The sequence below is a fragment of the Solea solea genome, chromosome 14 (genome assembly GCF_958295425.1).
Source record: "Solea solea chromosome 14, fSolSol10.1, whole genome shotgun sequence".
In the NCBI taxonomy this organism is placed as follows: domain Eukaryota; kingdom Metazoa; phylum Chordata; class Actinopteri; order Pleuronectiformes; family Soleidae; genus Solea; species Solea solea.
Window position 1 is genome coordinate 16,076,097 of NC_081147.1, and position 20,139 is coordinate 16,096,235.

The 20,139-nt window shown below is 41.2% G+C and overlaps 1 protein-coding gene across 7 annotated transcripts; it reads left to right on the forward strand.

Moving 5' to 3' along the window:
- Nucleotides 1-1,436: 1,436 nt before the first annotated feature.
- Nucleotides 1,437-20,139, forward strand: LOC131472254 (catenin delta-1-like). Of its 7 annotated transcripts, XM_058649219.1 has the most exons (21): nt 1,437-1,588; nt 6,690-6,806; nt 8,759-8,922; nt 11,134-11,202; nt 11,320-11,705; nt 12,184-12,465; nt 12,850-13,090; nt 13,184-13,406; nt 13,696-13,888; nt 14,004-14,121; nt 14,230-14,383; nt 14,592-14,609; nt 14,919-14,987; nt 15,201-15,328; nt 15,451-15,601; nt 15,696-15,888; nt 16,291-16,499; nt 16,625-16,666; nt 16,748-16,815; nt 17,038-17,139; nt 18,489-20,139. In XM_058649219.1, exons 3-20 carry the CDS (start codon nt 8,764-8,766, stop codon nt 17,095-17,097), a joined length of 2,763 nt encoding a protein of 920 aa, XP_058505202.1. In that variant the 5' UTR covers nt 1,437-1,588; nt 6,690-6,806; nt 8,759-8,763; the 3' UTR covers nt 17,098-17,139; nt 18,489-20,139. The 7 variants fall into 7 exon arrangements, with proteins under 7 accessions (XP_058505202.1, XP_058505205.1, XP_058505204.1 ...); XM_058649222.1 differs by lacking the exon at nt 17,038-17,139; XM_058649221.1 differs by lacking the exon at nt 14,592-14,609.

A 20,139-nucleotide genomic window follows, 5' to 3' on the forward strand; every position in this document is an offset into this window, starting at 1 on the left:
TTACGTCTGACACTTCTATTTTTCACCTCTAGAGTGCAGCGTTGTTACACCACATTAACTACATTAACCATTGGGACTCGGGTTTAGTCACACTTTACACTGTGTGTGTGTGGGGGGGTGTTTGAAGGAAACTGGGGGGAAATTCCTTGCATTGTTCCTCTTTCCATCCTGCCCCTACTGAAGTGACGTTTGTCAAGTATGTACTTGTTAAGCTTTGATGGCACCCCGAAATCTGTAAAGTCAGAAATAAATTGTAATGTAAGAAATATGGCTAGACATGTAATATTTACTCTTAATTTACACTACCAGTCAAAAGTTTGGACACTCATCCTCATTCAAGCAAATGGAAAAGTGTGTCCAAACTTTTGACTGGTAGTGTATATAAATTGCAAAATGAATTAATGAAGTGGTGCTATGAAATTACAGTCATGCTGTAACCCCAAAATAGTTCTGTGGTCAGGCATGATTCATCTATTACTCAATGTGGCTCTGATCAGACATGGTTTTTTTGTAATGTGATGGTCACTGGTGGTGGTTTTATGAGCCAGTAGCTTTGTCGCATTGGTGTGGAATGCTGTTATTTACTTCCCCAAGAAATGCTGCTTCCTCTCTGGCTATTGTTCTTGGGCAACTCATGAAATAACACGAGTGTGTGTCTGTGGGCGCTTGTGAGTATACTGTGTGTGATCAAGAGGCCACAACAGAGATGAAATCAGAGGACAAGTTTAAGATTTTCAGAGAAGTTTTTTAAACTCATATTAGATTGTATATGAGTGGCTGCGTGTGTTTCATATAAGACTGGAGTTCTCGCATCACTACTGCACAATATCAACAACGACAACTAGAAACAGCATTTAAAGTTGTGTGTGTGTGTGTGTGTGTGGGGGGGGGGGGGTAAAGATAAAGAGTATGTAATTATTCAGTGATGTAATGATGCAACTTACGTACAAAATTGTTTGTTATTTATATTTCTAGCAACTGTTGCTCCACTACGTTTCCTAAATAAATTGCGTACTTTTACTGCACTATATTTCCTCTAACTACCTTTGTTACTCTTTACTACCAAATTAAATCAGGAGAAGAAGAGGAGTTTGTAATGGTCTGTATTTATATAGAGCTTCTCTAGTCTTGATGAACTATTTTACACAACAGTTTTACCAGTCACCCCTTCACATACACATAGAGGACACATATAGACTAGCAGAGCCAGGAATTTAACCAACAACCTTTCAGTTCAAAGACAACTTGCCCTATCACTGAGCTACCATGGGTCAATCCTAGCTACACTAAATGTCATATACTTTTACATAAGGAATATTATAAAACGTGACTTAAACTTCTACCAATTGTCCTCTTCATCACCTGGTTGATGGCATGGAGGATTTGTGCGCGCACGCCCAGTATTTACGGTAAATGCGCTCGTTGGCCCCGCCCTCTCTTTCACAGAGAACACGGCGATGTCGCTTCGTCTTTAACGAGCTTGACCCAGATGCAGTAGAAGGAGGGGGACCAGAGGGGAGAAAACACGTCAGAAAAAAATCCACTCACAATAGTGTGGCAGGCGTCGGGACAGCGTTTTTACTAGCAGGTGAGTGAAACACACAAATGTCTCCAGGTGGTTGGTGTAACCGGGCCCGTGTTGTTTAGTATTGTGTTTTCCTCCGCGCACAGATAGTGGCTACACTGCAGCGTTGGCAAGGAGTGGTCACCCTCGACATATCAGCAACACCAAGGCTAATGCTAGCCGTTGGTGCTACCTTAAAGTTCGAACTGTGAGCGGCGGCTCCGCTCTTTTCCGGTGCTAGTTCGTTACCTGATTCAAACCGACCGTTGATAAGCGAACGCCGAAACGTAATTGGTGTATGAATTAGCTCAAAGGCCGTTTCATTGGTCACACGCCAACTCCAGCTCTTGCGGCTAACCTGTGTTTGCTGTGCTAACGCGAGCTAGCTCGCTTGTCGGCTAAATTATGTGGGTTATTGTGATGCTAACGCAGCAGGACAGTTTAACCAGGTCACACGAGCTTTGTGGGCAACTGGGCTGATTTAATACCCAACACTGTCATCTGTGTTTTAATAGAACCTAACGCTCAAATGCACGCGTCTTTGTTCGAGAAAAGTCATTTTACATCAGCGTTTTTGTAGTATGTGGCTCTGTTAAGCTAAATGCTGCCAACTCCTTCTCCTGCTCCAGATTTTATTCATTACGTTGGAAAAATCAATTCACGATTGTGTGTGGATTTTGATTGTAAGATATCCAGGACAAAATCTGCTGGTGAGGAGAGGGTTTTGTGCATGACAACGTGATGACCGCCGGTCGGGTTTGGTTTCCTGGTCGTGTACATTTAGTCTGGTTTGACCTAGTTACCATCGATGTGATGTCTCGTTTTTAATCGTCCGTCTGCCTGCCTGTCGTAAGCAGACGGTTTTAACAGTAGATTTTATCATTACGTCTTCAGAGAAAGGAGTGTGTAGTTTAGTGGCGATGGATAATGATATTCGATATCATCGCGATTTAAAGTGTCTGGATTACATGTAAATCATAAATCACGAGTGGGTAAAATTGTTATTGTGTCATGTGAGGGATTTTAAAATGCTGTCAATGTACAGTCGTAGTGAATTATTTTGAAGTGCCACAAAGGGGGGCCTTAATTATTAACTGAGCATTGCAGGACCCTATAATATATATTAGAATAATAATATAATATTCGTAGTTTAATTTATTCAATAGTTCTAGATTAGACATTATTTTTTATTTCTAGTATAACGTGCACTGATGTAGACATAAAATGTAGATTAGAAAAGATACAGATCACAAGTGGTGTTCATTAAGGGTTTATTTTAATAAATTGAGTGTGTGATTTATTATTAAATTGTTGTATTTCATCATATGGAGGGAAAAAACAAAAGCAACCACATATACACATAATAAGGGCCATAAGAGAACCTGTGTAACATATTTGGTAATATTGGTTATGTTCTTTGTTATTAGTTTGTCTGTATCTGAAAACCCACAGACTTTCAAACTAAATGAGCATTGTTGATGGGCAGATATCCTTGCCTTTTAACGTTCTGGGATCTAGAAAATTAACAGCACATTTTTATAATTATTACAAAATATTAATATAATTGAATATTTAATATTATAACATGTGCAGTTTAAAGTAATTGACAGTCTTGCTACTTGTTTGGCGAGACATGTATGTGCATGCACGCATGCTGTATGTATGTGTATTTGAGTCTGCTTTGATGCAAGTGGTCCTAGGGTTGTGAGTCTGTCACACGAGCAGGGATTTAGTGATTGTCAGCCTGTGAACCTGTTGGGTGGGTCCTGTGTGGACTTGCTTTGGTAGGAAAATAAATGCCTGGGTGGAGATAACTGTCGGCCTCGGAGCGAACGAGTAAACTGGCTTTGCTCTTGTAAACATTGGTTTCATGCAAGCACGTATTACAGCATAGGTGTCTTCTTTGTGGGCTTTAGCACTGTCGTTGCTTGTGTGGATACAGCAGGTGTGGGTAACAGGCTCAGTGCTGCAGGTGCTGCCATGAGTAACAACATATTTGTTTCAGCCTTTACTGACCACAAGTCTCCAAGTAATTTGACTGTTGATGTGTGCTACTAACCCCGACTACAGTTGTCTGCGTTAGGTGTTTAGGTTAATCCACAAAGGTCCTAGTGTTTGTGTGTGAGTGTAAGTACGTAGGTGCGTGCAATTGGAACATGGTGAGTGTTTGTGTTAATATGTAAGTGGATTAAGGAGCTAAACCTTCAATCCAATTACATTCCATGCTCATCTTAGACCAGACATCCCATTGACATATCGCCTAATTGCAGTGTCAATTACCTGCAGATGTGAGAACAGATGTGCGTTCTGACAGTGTCGTTGTTTTAGTTAAATGTTTTTGCTGCTGGTGCCAGGTGTCGGCTCTTATTGCATTTTCCAGTGTTTCATAAAGTTGTCAAAGGCTGTATTGTTACATGTATGTAAGATTACAAATGTCTTCTGACAGGGTTGAGTGAGTCATGCTGACTGATGACTCCAGAGGCAGATGGAGATATGTGACTGTTGGTGTGTCAGGGCTCCATCAAATGTTCATGGAGTTGTTGAGCACAAGGCACTGTTGACATTTTGACTGTTTGTTACACTTATGTTTGGGACAGCAGCATTTCACCCTGTTGTTCCTCCACCCATGCTTCAAGAATTTAAAAGACAAGAAATACATTTGCTTTGATTAAAAACAAACAAATATTCACATTTAATTGACATTGCTAATAATGAATGTTGATTTTGTTTTGTCTTTTTGACATGGGTTTCCCATCAAACCTTTAGTAACACATCTTGTAAAAATGTATGAAAAATGAGGATCCAGTCATTCAGGTTCACAAAGATAGAAAAATATGAAAGCAGAACAGAAAACAAAGGATGGAAAACAGTATTATCAAAAGGTGGAAGTGGTTTGTGGTCGTATGATCAACATATTGACCCTTGGGGGATTTTCACCGCAAAACACCCTTAATGGAGGAAGCCAACCATGCAGCTGATTATTAAAGCACTATATGCTATAGGCTCCTGTGGTTTGTAACAGTGTTTTTTGATGTGCCAAAGTAACTGTAGTGTCCCTTTACTCATTTGTGAAGTCGGATCCATAACATCCTGTTTGTCAGGAATTGAGTACGAGGGGAAAGGGGAGTGGAGTTGAACGAAACTCACTGTATGCCTTCGAGGCAAAAACAGCTGTGAGAGAGTTTGATGGGTGGAGGACAGTAGTCAGGAGTGTGTCAAGAGCGTCAAGACATGAACCCTAAACCCCCCACTGACACACATGCACTTCAATGATGTTCTCCTTGCTTTTTTTCACACTTGTGTTCATGTTCTCAGTCGCACAAACTTCTCATTGTTCCGACAACCTCCTAGCCAGGCAGCTGTGAATTCCCTCCTCTGACTGCGGTTACCACACACACCATATCACATTCCTAAGTAAACCTGCTAAGAAATATTAATCACAGTTTATAGTGATGCTACTGTGAATGGTGTGTAGCATGTTGATAATTATTATATTTTGCATTTCAGCATAAAACTATGTTAACGTGGGATGATCATCAAATACTTAGTGTTTTAGTTGTTGTGTCTGAATGATCTCAAGCCAGGTTGTTATACTGTGGATGGGTGGGTGGGCTGATGTTCTGAACTGGCAGGAGACAATGCAAGGGATGAAAGTCAGGAATTCAAGATTGGCTTTAAGTTTTTATTCAGCACTGCTTTACTTATCTCTAACCCCCACTCGCCTGGCTCTTTGCTTGTTTTATTTGTTTGCAGTGCTCTCCCCCCCTCTCTCTCTCTGTGGATAGTACAAGCCCTCATGACCATATATAGTCATGTGTGCTACAGGACAGCAGTTTGTGGCTAGCTCAGGTGGAGAGGTTATGCCTCTGGGGCGTCACAGCCACCTAACACAGGGAAGTGTGTATATGTGACATCATGTCTTCCTGTCAGTCAGCCTTATCCCACATGAAAATCCTGGTTTTGGTTTTACACATTCCTTTTTTATTGTGAAATGCACTTCAGCCACTCCTCGTTTTCTCATCAGGCCGTCCCACTTTCCTCCCTTTTTTCCCACACTGAGCACACCCCAATGTGGGGCTTTTTCCAAATAAGCAAAGTCATACATGTATACGTTTGTGTGGGAGAGAGTGTTACTCATTCATTTGACAGACATCCAAAAAACAAATGTAGCCTCTTGTTGTCCTAAATGTTGGATGTTGTAATACTCACTACTAACAGGGATATCATCATGTCCTCATGCCCTTTATTTTGCTTGCACAATAAAAAGCAGGTGAAACAGTGAGTCATTCATTGCTCTGCTTTTCAACTCTTGGCAAGTTTGCGCTTCTGTTGCTTTTTTTCACTCATTAACACACATTCTATCTTGCACACAAACATGCTTTAAGTGTAAATGCAGGTCCTTGTTTATTTTCCGAATAAAAAGAGTGTTTCTGCCAATGTTGGCAAAGACCAAACGGAGGAAGACATTTAGAAACTGAAATTTGGGAGCCCCTCCTTTACCTCGTTCAACCGGTTGTGCAGGTGTGTGTGCGTGCATGTTTGTCAGTCAATGCCTGGGTTTAGGGGAGCCGCACTGTTCATCTGAGCGGGTGTGTGATGTATATCAAATAGATAAGAGAATGTGAGTCTCCACTTGTTTGGCTCTGATTTAACAAAGTCTTCTGCAGAGCACTGACAAACTAACAATTATTTGTTGGGGAGTGATGAAAGGCCATTAAGTTGAAACAAAAGGCAGACTGAAAGAGTCCGGTTGAAGGTCGATAAGACTGATTAGAGAGGAAACAATGAGTAGAGAACATATTATATATTAAAGATCTTACTATCTCTATCAGTCTCTTAATGCTGATGATCAATGAGGCCCAGGAAGAGCTGTAGGTTGGTCAGTGAGTGAACCTGCTGCAGCTCTCACTGCTGTGTGTAGCCCAAATGTTGAGTAAATACAGGGCGTGTCTGAAGCTTCTCTCTTTGCTATGTTTTTCTGCTCACAGAGCAAACACTATCTTGTTACCACACTTGTATGGTATTCTCACCGTGTTGCTGTTTTTCAACCAGGTGCCTCCAGCCTTCACTAAAACATCTCTCGCCTTTCTGTCCTCCCTCTACCTCTCTGTCTTTCTCTCTGCAGTCCATTCCTTTTTGTTTCTGGGCTTGGTGGTTCGGTGACCTTCTACACATGAGCAGCTAAAGCTCAACCTCTGATCTTGGTGTGACCTCTTCTTCCAAACCACACCCATAGGTGAAGGTGTGTATTCTAACCCTTTCCCCCCTGAAATGCTTTCTGCAGGTGTGTGTTCTGTTTTTAACAGTTAAGAGAAGTATGCAGTTCTTTTTATTTTGAATGTCCTCTAAAAGCTTCCTCCTAAAATGTAATACGGCTACTGCTTATCTTTGTGTGAACCAGGCCTTGTCCTCTTTATTTTAGACCTGCTGTATCATCATAAACTAGAATGCTGATTCAAAAATAATATAGTCTCACAAAATACAATTGGTGATCACATTACTAGATGCAGCAAAATTTCAAGCAAAGCCAACCTCATCATGAATTTTCTAACCTTATTTTATTCTGCTTAGCTTAAATAGTTTATTTAAATACAACACCATGTTTGTCCATATAAATATTATTATAGAAAGGCAGAACAATATTGTGTTATACCCTTTTAAAAAAGAAAGATAGCTTGTAGAGTTCAGGCAGTGCATCAGTGCATGTTTGTCTTTATGCACTGTTTGTGTGTTGATAACTATTTTCTACTCTGACAAAACCTCAGAGGACTCCTCTATGCATGTGCCAAGTGGTGATAAGTTTGTAGATTTGTATGTAGGGAATGCTGATATTGATCAGTTTTATTTCAAAATCTATGCTCTCCTCTTGCTACTTTCAGAGCCAGCAAATAGAAGCATCATGCCACTGTTTAATTAAAATTAAAAACATTTTGGCAATTTTGTTGCGTATCATTGAGCACCATCCTGAAAGGATGTCATAGTTGCTCCTGAAGTTGGAAGTGATGCAGTCAATGCCAATGATATAAGTGCTGACATAGATGAGTTGTAAAGTTGGTGAAAGTTCAAGCTGAACTCATGCATTCTCAAGAATAGATGGAAACAAAAACCTACTGTAATTCGTGAACTTTGCAATTTTATACCAAGTGGAAATCTCACATACAGATGGAGTTAATTATGAATATTGTCACTCAAACCTTTTTTGACCATCTAAAGTGGGTCTTGTCTTCGCAGATGTTAAATTGCAACAGCAGCTGTTAGTTCTTTCTATCTTTGTGATTCTTTGCCATGTGGTTTGCTGCGGGCAAAAGCCTCTCCCGGCGTCTGAATTTTGGGTTTCGACTGACCTTGAGGCTGTCCTCCACAAACTCTCTGTACCATTTGACATTATTCTTGCATATTGGCAAAGGAAATTCAGAATGTTTTTATGTTGTCAGACATGTCTGCAGCATCAAAGTACAATCCTTGACTTTTTACACCCATATAAGTTTCAAAGGACAGATTAGCCACTCTAATCTCCTTGTTTTGTTTTGACTGGTTCTCTTCTTGCTCATAGTTATGTTCACTTCCTTTCATGTAAATGTCCTGCCTACATTCATGCAGTGTGGAAGAACAAAGAGCACCACCTAATTTGTTTAAAAAGGTTGCTTTACCAGAGTTATTTGCTGCACAACAAAATAAATGGAGCATAATATGTGACCATATATAGAGATGGATGACATACCTTTATTCCTTCCCACTACTAAAAAAAAATTATCAAAAGTCTTGAATTCATGTTTGCCAGAGTTTGAGTTGTGCAGTAGAAATCATAGAGTGGAGCCTGTGGTGATATACGTATTTGATCAGTCAAACCCTGTTTTTATAGTAGAACTTATTTGGTGTATAATGTTTTGTATGTCCCCTTCGTGCCATCCTAGCCAGCGAAGACAATCAACAATTTTTTGGAGCTCCCCTCTATATTGATGTCCCTGTACTGTCACTGGTACTCATTGTTTTCTAAAAATGAATCTGAGCTGGAGTCATTGAAATTAATTCCATCAGCAGAAAAATAAGATCCTACCAGTCCTGTGTGCTGTGGATGTTGGTATTCTTCGTATAGAGAGGTGTGTCACTGTTGATAGTGCGTGTGTGTGTGTGTGTATATATATATATATAGATGTGTGTAATGCTGCCCTCTCTCCCCTTGGGGCTGTGTAGTGTGTATGGAGCAGTGTGAGAGCGCAGCGGCTCTGCTGGAGTCGGTCAGAGAGCAGGAGGTGCAGTTTGAACAGCTGACCCGGGCGCTGGAGGAGGAGAGGAGGAGAGTGGGCCTCTCTGCCACCAGTCCCTCGGCCCTGGGTCGCCCACTCCCTCACACACAGGTAACGCCCCCCCCCCCCCCCCCCCCAAAAAACAAAACCTAATATCCCACCCAGACTTTCTCATAGTCATCTCCACCCCAATCTCTTACCTACACATGGATCATCACTCCCTCCTTCATCCATCATTCCTCCTCTCCTCCAGTGCTCGGAGAGTTTGTCTGTGTGTGATCATTGGGTCTTTTGTCATTGTCTCCGTATCTTGTAAGATCACATGTTTGCCCTCATCTTTAAACATAACAGATTATGCCTCCTTGTTGTTCTCTGCTCTGAACATACCTGAGTTGGTCATCATCACACACTTTCAGCATGCCTTCTGTGTCACTCACCGGAAACACTCATGCACACCTTTTTGATTTTTCTCTCGGCATGTTGTGTTTTTGGTATGTGGTCACTTGTCACGCATGAGTCACAAAGTTATGCTTCCAGTGTGGTTTCTTTATAATCACAAATGATTTTCTTTGTTCATTGAAATCATTTATCAAGCACTTCTGCTTTCTACGTCTGTTGTTTTTTGCATGCTGTTACCTTAATATTGAACAGCCACAAAATGGTTTGTTTTTTTAGTAAAATCACTTTTTTTTTTGTCCCACAATCTTTCAGTCATATAGCCTATGTGTTGAGATTGGGTGTTCTAGTTGTATAATATTTGTGATTCTCTGTAACATTTTTGACAAAAGGTTTAGGGCTGCACAACTAATTTTTGTGGTTGAAATTAACTTGGGCCTTGATTTTCTTTTCCCATTATGACTGAATGACAACTGATTGATAAATCAAGAAAATGATCTGTAGATTAATAAAAAAAAATTATATATGCAGGCCCAGACATTTCTGAAAAGTAGATCAACCATAGCTTCAACTCTAAGATATTCACTTATTAAAATATTTGCTGATTTATTTTCTGTCAGCAATCAAACTGTTTCCCATGCAAATTGTTGCAGCTTATTTTGCAAACGTCATACAACTGCAACACAACTCTGTTGTGTTTGACCACACTGAATGACAAACCTGCATCAGTGTAACAACGTACACTGTTTCCTTAATTACTGGATGAAGTAAAAACACTCTGGTTATTTTATTCTTTTAATGATTTTCCAGAAATTGAAGTTGATCAGAATTTAGGTATTGAGTTGTTTTTTTTTATGCAGTGCTTCTTTACACCTGAGGTTTGTGGTTGTTGGTCTTCAGTGTGTTTTATTTACAGCAGTTATTTGGTTGGACGTACTACCACTGTTTCCTTCTCGCCGAGTATTGTGTTCTCATTATCATAGTGTAGTGAGGCCATTTTCATTATGCTCCTGTCTAACAGCATCAGGCATCGAAGTATTCAGTGGATGACGTTTTAACACATTTAAGCCGTTGGTATTCTACACGCACTTGGTATAATAATGAAAATATTGTACTTCCTTTTAAGGGCTCTCTGACATAGATGAGATCTTGTGTTTTGTCTCCGAATCCTTGGAAGGGACAATTATTATTAAGTGTCTGGCAGATGGAGAATAAGAACCGATGCTTTGGTGTTTTCGACCTTGTACTTCATGGGATTTATCTAATAAATAATAATGCTGAAGTTATCATACTCTTTAAGCATGGCTTCAAATGCATTATAGTGCTGCTTGTAAATGGAGTGGTGTTGGAGGAAAAAGCTATGGGGGGAATTCTCCTAAAAGCACTTCCTACTACATTTAAATAGCCTGCCTCCTTGTGGGCATGTTTTATAGTGCAATATGAAATGCTCCCCCCGAGAAAAATGGGAGTTTCTGTTTGATAAAGCTCATAACTGTGATCAGTCTTTATTTTCTTAAATAGTAGCCCAGTTTTTGTGTACTCATGTTATTCAGCTTGAGGCCATTACTCAGAATTAAAGGGACTTTCGGTGATGTTGATGTTAAATCTCTCTGAGCTTCCTGGAAGGTGTGTCACAGAGTAACTGTCATTGATTATGCAAGAGTTAAGGGGGGACCAGCATGAGAACATGAATGACTACACTCCAAAACACCCTCCATATCTGGCAGTGATTCACAGACCGTGAATATGCAGGAAAGGTGTTGTCAGTGTTGGGGCTGAAACTAACGGTTGTAATAATCAAGAAGTCTGTGTCGACTATTTTCTTAATTAGTTGTTTGGTCCATAAAACGTTTAAACAATTATTAAAAGAGTTCATGAGCCCTGGTCAGCACTGAGATTCACAGTTGTTTGTCTTTTTCATGCCAGAACGGGCGTTTAGGGGATGCAGATATAGAAAGACTGAAATTGACTGACTCATACATAAACAGCACACAGGTATGTGTTTTTATACATAAGGTATCATGCAAATCTGATTTAATTATGTATAATATGTACACAGTGAGTGGCTGTGGCAGTGATTTTAAAACAAATAGTTGTTTGTCTCTGCTACAGTACAGGATGGTGGACCCTGCACATGGCGCTGTGGATGACAGCTACACACCTGAGGATGATTCCCAGGAAGTACACTCTGTCTTTTCTGAAGAGGGAACCACGCGGCGACTAGACACTACTCTCCCTCAGATGAAGAAGCCAATCTCTCGCACTGTCTTGCCCTCTGACTCTATGTCTATTGACGGGGGCTTGTCTGTGTCTGGTATGGGTGGTTATAGCGCCACTCTTGACCGTCCTTACAGGCAGCCTGTTGCAGGAGACTACCCAACTGCCACAGTACCCAAAAACTACCACTATGTAGGAGGTTATGATGACTACCGGGGAGGCCCGCCATCAGAAGCATACACTAGTCTGAGCAGAGGCTCACACATGGAGGAGCGCTACAGGTACAAGACCCCAAGAGAAATGTTATGAATCTTCTGTGGTGGTTCATTTATTTCATAATTGTTATTAGCAGCCTGCATATAGAACTGAACATTTCCCATGTCAGAACAGAGTATCAAACCAGCTTTTCTGGTCAGATCAGGGTTGTTCAGCCTTAAATGAATGAATAGATTTTGACACTAGAGTCTGTTCCACTTTTATCTCTACAACCTTAGTCAGGAATATTATTATAATAATTTTATAATATCCATTTTTTTTTAAGAAAAAAAGGGAACAAAGAAAGTATGTTGTACAGTGCAGATCTGTTAAGTACCAGATTGAGACTTTGTATTGGCACTAGAGGACATAAAAGAGGTTTCGGGACATCTCTAGTTGAGTGACTTGTCTTAAATTTTTCCCACATTAGTGAAAAAGAGAGATCCCTCAGGACGTCAGTTAAACAGCTCTGAGAGTTTCTGTCCTTCTCTTTTTTCCCCACAGACCAGTTGATGGCTATAGGACTCTGGATTCTGGCTACCGGGCCCCAAGCCGTCAACAGCTTGACCCCTATGCAGCACAGCCCCAGGTGAGCCGCGGGATGAGGGCTTTGGGCTCAGCATTGGAGATGCGTTATGGCCACGGCCATTACGGTGTAGAAGATGACCAGCGCAGCGTGGGATATGATGACTATGGTATGGGGCCTTCACCCATGCATCCTGGAGGCTATGGTACAATGCCACGTCTGGGGAACGGCCCTGGGGGTGTGGACAGACGAAGACTCAGGTAAAACACAGCAACATTGCATTACGATTTTTATCTCACGCTCATGTTTTTATTTAGAAGATGCTGTATATGTGTTAAATTAGGGAAGCACATTGCATTCATTTGAAGAAAGAAAAAAAATATTTTTCTGAGTAATTTAATTTTGGTTTGTTTTTTGAATTTTTTTTTCTTCCTGTTTTTTGGTGTGATTTTTTTAAACTTTTTTTGTGGTAATTTTTTTTCTGAATTATCGAGATACTCCGAACTCTCGCTTGAACCTCCAACCCCCCCCCCCCCCAACAAAACGGCTTCTGTATTAAATAGTATCTTAACTGTGACATTCAAAATATTAAATATTACACAAGCTCAACCTCAGAATTGATAATCTCCACTGACGATATGCAGAAGCTGTGAGGACACTCTTGATGGCGACATGGGAGGAGTCGATCCTTATACCTGGGGTGTTCCCATGACGATGGAGAGGGGCAGCATGGCCTCTCTGGACAGCACACTGAGGAAGGGTCCTCCTACCTCATGGAGACAGCCCGATCTGCCGGAGGTTATCGCCATGTTAAACTACCGTCTGGATCCTGTCAAGACCAACGCTGCCGCCTTCCTCCAGCACCTTACATTCAAAAATGACAAGGTAAAGCAAGTGTCTCATTCAAATGCAAAATTTAAAAAATTTAACAAATACTTTTATACATAGTTGTATAATTGTTTGTGTGTTTATGTTTAGATCAAGTCAGACGTGCGTCGCATGAAAGGTATCCCATCATTGGTGTCAATGCTGGACCACCCCAGCAAAGATGTGCATCACGCTGCCTGTGGAGCACTAAAGAACATTTCATATGGGCGTGACCAAGACAACAAAATCGCCATAAAGAACTGTGATGGAGTACCTGCTCTGGTCCGATTACTGAGGAAAACACGTGACCAGGACCTCACTGACACTATCACAGGTCCCACTGATTCTCATTTAATGCTTATATGGATTATTTGTACTGTGTTTTTTGTATACATACTTTATTGTAATGCATCCTAGCCTTTTGTTCTTGTTATATGTAACTGCTTTACTGATAGATTTTCTTTCATTCAGTTTTATAAAAACAGCCTTGAGTATAATGAAAGCATTTTGGACACGTTGCTTTAATTGTGGTTTTAATTCATTGGTGTATTTTATTACTTTAATGTCCAAACTTGTCTTACAGCAATGTTAATAGTCTTTTGTTTTTTTTTATACCATCCCAGGCACCTTGTGGAACCTCTCCTCCCACGACTCTGTAAAGATGGAGATTGTGGACCACGCCCTGCACGCCTTAGCTGATGAGGTGGTCGTTCCCCACTCAGGCTGGGAGCGAGGGAGCAACGGTGGAGAGGAGAGCTGTAAACCCCGCCATCTGGAGTGGGAAACCGCCTTGACCAACACTGCTGGCTGCCTTAGGTATGCAAGGGACCAAATGGATAGAAAGAAAAGAATGTTCATGGAGGAGACGGAGAGACTTATTTTGAGAAGAAAACATGCAATTATGTGCTTAACTTCTCCCTTTTTCCAACAGGAATGTGAGTTCAGAACGCAGTGAGGCCAGACGGAAACTAAGAGAATGCACAGGATTGGTGGATGCACTCATGTACATTGTCCAGTCACAGATCAACCGCAAAGATGTGGATAATAAGGTGCCAATACACTTTCGATAGTCACAAATTTTATCTTTCATTCTTTTTACTTCTGTATCCTGTGCGTGTCTAACCATCCTGTCCTAATGTCATTTCTTCTTCCTGTAGCTGGTGGAGAACTGTGTTTGCCTCCTGAGGAATCTCTCCTATCAGGTTCACCGTGAAGTCCCCGGCTGTGAACGCTACTCAGAGACTGTACCTGTCAATCAGGGACCGGCCCCTGCAAGCAAAGGTGGCTGCTTTGGCTCTCGAAAGGGAAAAGGTCAGTGTCAGTTACTGTGTCTTTGAGATTTGCTGTTGAAAGAGAAGCTGCCGGCGGGTTTGAGCTTGTTGGTGGTGGAGGCACCTGTCACTGTTTTTCACACTCTACTACTGTTTGCCTCCTTGTCTTCCCCTTCCGCTTACCTGTCTCCCATCTTTCTTCCCATCCTTCTTCACCTCCTCTCTCTCTCTCTCTCTACTGTATTTAGATGAATGGTTTTCCAAAGGTAAGATTTTTCTCTTGGTGTTTGGGCATTTCAAACGTTTTCACACTAATGCATATTAATAGCTCACTAGACATCATTAAGAAGGTTGAATTCACGTTCAGTACAATGGGCATGATCACTCGATTTCAAACACTGTTGCATGCTCCAAGTGCTTGTTCCCCCTGGTTGCATGGTTTTGTATTATTATGTAACACTACACTGAAGCAGGCAACTGAGTTTAACTGGACACTCATCTCAGCCAGCGTCACCTACTCTGTTGTTTCTTTACCCTTAACTTTCATGTTTTCTTTGCCTATTTTCACATTGCAGGAAAGAAGGATGGAGATGATGGAAGTGGAGATCAGGTGGATATTCCAAAGAGGACAACACCAGCCAAAGGTGAAGGAGTGTCTCGTGTGTTAAAATATCATTACTACGTCCAAGGCTGCTGTATGCTGCAACTATGGTTTATGTTTAGCCATGGCCTGAATTTTAAGGCTGTGCCTTTTGATTCTATCAGATATGAGATGTTTGAAGTAAAATATCAGATTTTTTTTGTTTTAGTTTATTGTCTCAACCTTTCTCTTTGACTTTCCTTTCTGTTCACTTTAGGTTACGAGCTGTTGTTCCAACCAGAGGTGGTTCGTGTTTACACATCGCTGCTCAGAGAGAGCAAGAATCCCTCTGTGCTGGAAGCTGCTGCTGGTGCCGTCCAGAACCTGTGCGCTGGCCGATGGACTGTGAGTACCGTTTCTACACAAACTTGTCACTTACTTGTCATTGGTTCAAGCATTTTCTAACGATTTAACCTGTAATTCATCAACTTTCATCCACTATAATATCTCTCCTGTTTGTTGTTCAGTATGGTCGATATATCCGGGCCACTGTGCGTCTGGAGAAGGGTCTTCCCATGATGGCAGAACTGCTGGCTCACGGTAACGACCGTGTGGTCAGAGCAATGGCCGGAGCCTTGAGAAACCTCGCCATCGACAACCGCAACCGCGAACTTCTCGGTAAGCGTGTAGGAAATTGTGTTTTAAATTTCTAATTCTGATCCAATATTTTTATTCTCAAAAGCTGAATTCTGTCTTGTGCTTTCCTCTGTAGGATTGCATGCAGTGCCTCATCTTGTAGCCAACCTGCCTGGAGGCCAGAATCAGTCTGGGCGTGCGCTGTCGGAGGAAACAGTGGTGTCTGTTCTGAGCACGCTCACTGAGGTGCTAGGCAACAGTGTGGAGGCAGCAAAGACACTCCGAGCCTCGCAAGGCATTGAGAGGCTGGTGCTTATTAACAAGGATGGGTAAGTGTTAGATGTGTGCGTCTCTTCCTCAAAAGGGCAAATGATCTCTTCTGCATGTAGATACATGGGCTATTTTTAATATTGTTTGATTTCATAAACTTGATGCAAGACAGTTTTCTTAAATGTAGACATACATGTTCTATTACAATTTAGAATTATCCAAAGCTATCATTGCTTGCCTTCAAAACAGATATGCAAACGTCAGAGGGCACCAGCAGCTTTGTTCTTATTATCTCTGTCAAATATCATTTGATCATTGGCATTTGTATTGGAATGATGCGATACAAAGTTGGTCTTACATTTCATCAAGCTGTCAATGAGTTTAACCCGTATAGAGATAGAACATCTTTTTTCTTCTTTTTTTTTTTTTAAGTGTGGACCTTTCTCCCCTTTAACCCACAGCAAACGTTCAGACCGCGAGGTGCGGGGGGCGGGCCAGGTCCTGCAACTGGTCTGGGCCCACAAGGAGCTCCGTAGACCGCTGGAGAAAGACGGCTGGAAGAAGACAGACTTCATGGTCAACCTCAACCCCAGCAGCGGCACCACCAACGGCCCAAGCAACCGAGTGAATGGCTCGTATGAAGACAGCACCACGCCACTGCTGGACAGAGGTCCGTGTCACAGAGATCCTACATTGAGTAAAATAGTGTTAGGTGTTCCAGAAAGTAAATGCACATGAAAAGGTTTGATTTTGGTTGGTTTCTTTAAACATGTCATCCTGTTGTGCTTGTTGTAGGGGACAAGAGGGACATGATTCCACTAAATGACCTTGGCCCTGGTCAGTAAATTTTATGATTTCCTTGTAATCAAGAACATTTTCGAGATGACCTCTGTGTTAATTTTCCTCCCGACCTTTCAGAGGGCTATTCTACACTGGACCAGAGGGAGAGGAGACACACCCTGGATGACACCACAGACACTTTACCGGTATAAATCAAACATGCACTCATTGACCCGAGTGATTCCTCATTTTAACTTCACTAACCACTTAATCTCCTGCACCACTGTGACTAATTCCTGACTTTAACCTTTTACATTCACAGCCTTTTTAAAACCTTCACAGCTAACAACACTTCTCTTTTCTTGCACTCACCTCATCTCCCTCATCTTCTCTCTCTCTCTCTCTCTCTTTCTCTGGTTGTTTCTCAGCGAGGGTTGTACGGGGGCAGGAAGGGCTCCCTGCCTCTGTTGGACTCCTACGATGGTTAGGCCTCCCCCACCCCTCTACTCCCCTCTGCATGTAACAGCATGGTATGTCCAGCTGACCTCTTGTCCCGCATGGACTCTCGTTTTTTTTTTTTCTAACGTTAAAACCCTCAGTGAAATCTGGCGTGTCTGTAATCGTGTACTCAAACACTGGTCGAGGGTTATTACACTAAATACTTGACTCCATGATTCCCTGACGTGCTGTGTACTTGCACGTGTAGTACACTGCAAGGCGCTCCTTGTGTGTTGTGGTCCACAGAGTCTGTCAGTGTACAGATGAATCCTCAGATTAATAAATAAAGTAGTATTGTCACAATACCACAACTTTGACTTGACTGATGCTAATTTTAATAAAAAAAAAATATCACACAAGTTACAGGATGTCACTAAAAAACGTTGTTTGTGGGAGTTTGATACCCCACATGGAGTTTTTCTATGTCATTAAATACTTCATGGTACTCACGGCATGGTATTACAGCAGCAGCAGATACAGCTTAACTTCACTTATCAGATCACTCTGAGGATGAATCCAGCTACTGATTAACTTAGATTAATTTTGACAGGATGAGTACTAAATGGGAGATTTCCTTTGGTGGTTTGTCTGATGTGCTTTGGTGGTCCTGCCCATTTTTAATGAACTTTCAGATCTGCAAGACAGAGCACTTTTTTTTTTTGTTTAGGCTAAATTATTGTTTGTGTTCATTATAACGTATCATGTTTAGATTAAGTATCTCACCGGCACTCAGTCATTGCCATGACCTCCCTTGCTGATGTCACATATACACCGTTTATAGATTAATTCAAATGCCATTTTCAGGAAAAATGTCATTGCAGCGTACTTGTTGACGCTGTTACCATTCGTGTTACTTCACTACACGCCTGTATGTGTGTGTGTGACAGTAAATCTGTCCTAATCCAGGCATAACAGTGAAGTGATACTACAATAAAAAAAGTCCCAATGCTAAGTATAACTGCTCCTGTAAATGCTGCAGAAAAGAAAATATAGGACTTTTTCACTGACAGTAAAGTGTAAATTCTGGCTCAGGTGCACTGAATTATTTACATCCCAAACTGCACCTGTTTTGATTCGCAAATTACAATTTTTCTAATTGTGATTTCTGTTTTGAAAGTGATACAAAAGTCCGTCCCCAGTCGCAGAGAAGACTAATGTGATTACAGTTAAATTATGTTTGTAAAGTTAAGAACTGTTTATGTTTTACCTTGGATCTCGACACTCGGTTCAAACTAAATTCACTTTGATATTTGTGTGAATGTATTTTTTTAACATATTGTGACAGCACCCCTGTGCGGCGTGTGATACTTGTACACAGAGTGAGTCACTGGGTCGCCTCAGTGTTAAGTGTTATAATAAAAGTTTTCCTCTGCGTCTCCAGAAAAACTGATCGTGTGCATCACTCAGACTGGGCTGTCGCTGCCCGACCACTGCTACTGAGGAGAGAAGATCCACACGCACAGTCTCTCTCCCTCCTCCCCCAACCCCTTCCCTTCCCTTTCCTTTCCTTGTCGCCCCCCTCACTCCATTGCTCTGTCACCACGCAGCTGGGATCAGATGATGATGAGAGTCGGCATCCAAAGAAAGTGGTTGTGTTGCAGCCAAAATGTTTGATGCAGCACAGATTTACATACCTGCATTTACAAAATTCTTTCAAGTGTAGCAACGAAAATATATTCTGTTTTTAAATTATAGTTCTTCTGTAAAGGCAATCACCTTTGTTGACAATCATTTAATTCTGGTGTTGTCATCCTGTTTGTTTTTATGTGTTTTTTTATTTTTATTTTTTATTTCTTGCTTTCGTCTACATTTTTGATAAACTCTCGTCTTGGTCGACACGTTGCTGCCAACACCCTTACCCTAACGATGAATTTGTACGTAGGCTTCTATGTAGGCTGTATAATGTATATAAAAAGAAGATGGGATGCATTAGTTTTGGCGCATTAATTTAAATAATCTCTTCACTGGGATTGTTGGGAGGTTGTGACGCGGCAGCAGACGTCCTGTAGATGGAGTGTTTATAGAGGAGTTATTTTCCTGTTATAGAGTTATTTTCTCTCGGTTGGGTTGAGCTCAGGCGTGGACCAGAAATGGCAGGTGTGTGTATATTTGTCATACAGTAAACCTGCGGCTGTGTGTATGCGGAAAAAATTAATATGGACCTTTTTGAATGAGTGTAATATTGTGTGTGTGTGTATGTGCGCACACGGACCAGACCCATAAGACCACACGTTGATTATTTCATGCGCTCATTTTGTCTTTTTTTTATGGTGTGAATTTGTAGTTTCTTTTTTTATGTTCTTGGTTTTATGTACCAACTGCCTCTTTTTTGTGTTTGATGCTTTTATTCTGTTTTTTTCTGCCCCTGTGGAGGAAATTGCAATTTTTTTTTGGCTGTGAGACTTTAACCAGAGCATCACATTAAACCTGTATCTGAAGTATAAAGCTGGGAACAAACACACACACACACACACACACACACACAACTCAGAAAATTCCGAAACCGTTCCATGAAAAGACTTAACACCACATTTCAGGAGGGCCTCTCTGGACAAGCGCTCTTCCTCTTACAGTCTGATTTGTCTCCGAAAAAGAAAATCACTACTTGCTCTCTTTTATCTTCACTCGAGCGGAGACTCCATTTTAACTGACAGATTTGGGAGAAATACTGATGTTTCATTTAAAAGGTGATCAAAAGCACAGTTTGTCTATTCCCCTTTTTTGTACCCTTTTTTGTTCTGTCTGCTTTCGGTTTTATTTCTAGGTTTTGTACGTGAGGAAGCAGGGGTTCCACTTTTGAGTCCCAGTTTTACTTCTGGTGTGTTCTAAAGGCAAAAGAGACCAATCATCTTTGTTTTATTTTTTACTTTCCAAACTCATAGTATATTTGTACTGTTGCCTATCCATGTAAAAACTAAGATATACCATTCATACCTGCCTTGGCTCTAAAAACTTGCTTTTTTCAGTTGAGTATGTAACTGGTAATCCTGTTGTTTTTTTTTTTATAAATAAAGATCTTTTCTTAGACGAGA

Coding starts and splice junctions, on each gene's coding strand:
- LOC131472254 (XM_058649219.1), top strand. CDS start 8,764: ATGGAGCAGTGTGAGAGCGCAGCGGCTCTGCTGGAGTCGGTCAGAGAG. Junction 13,091..13,183: donor TTACATTCAAAAATGACAAG/GTAAAGCAAGTG, acceptor GTTTATGTTTAG/ATCAAGTCAGACGTGCGTCG. Junction 15,329..15,450: donor TGTGCGCTGGCCGATGGACT/GTGAGTACCGTT, acceptor TTTGTTGTTCAG/TATGGTCGATATATCCGGGC.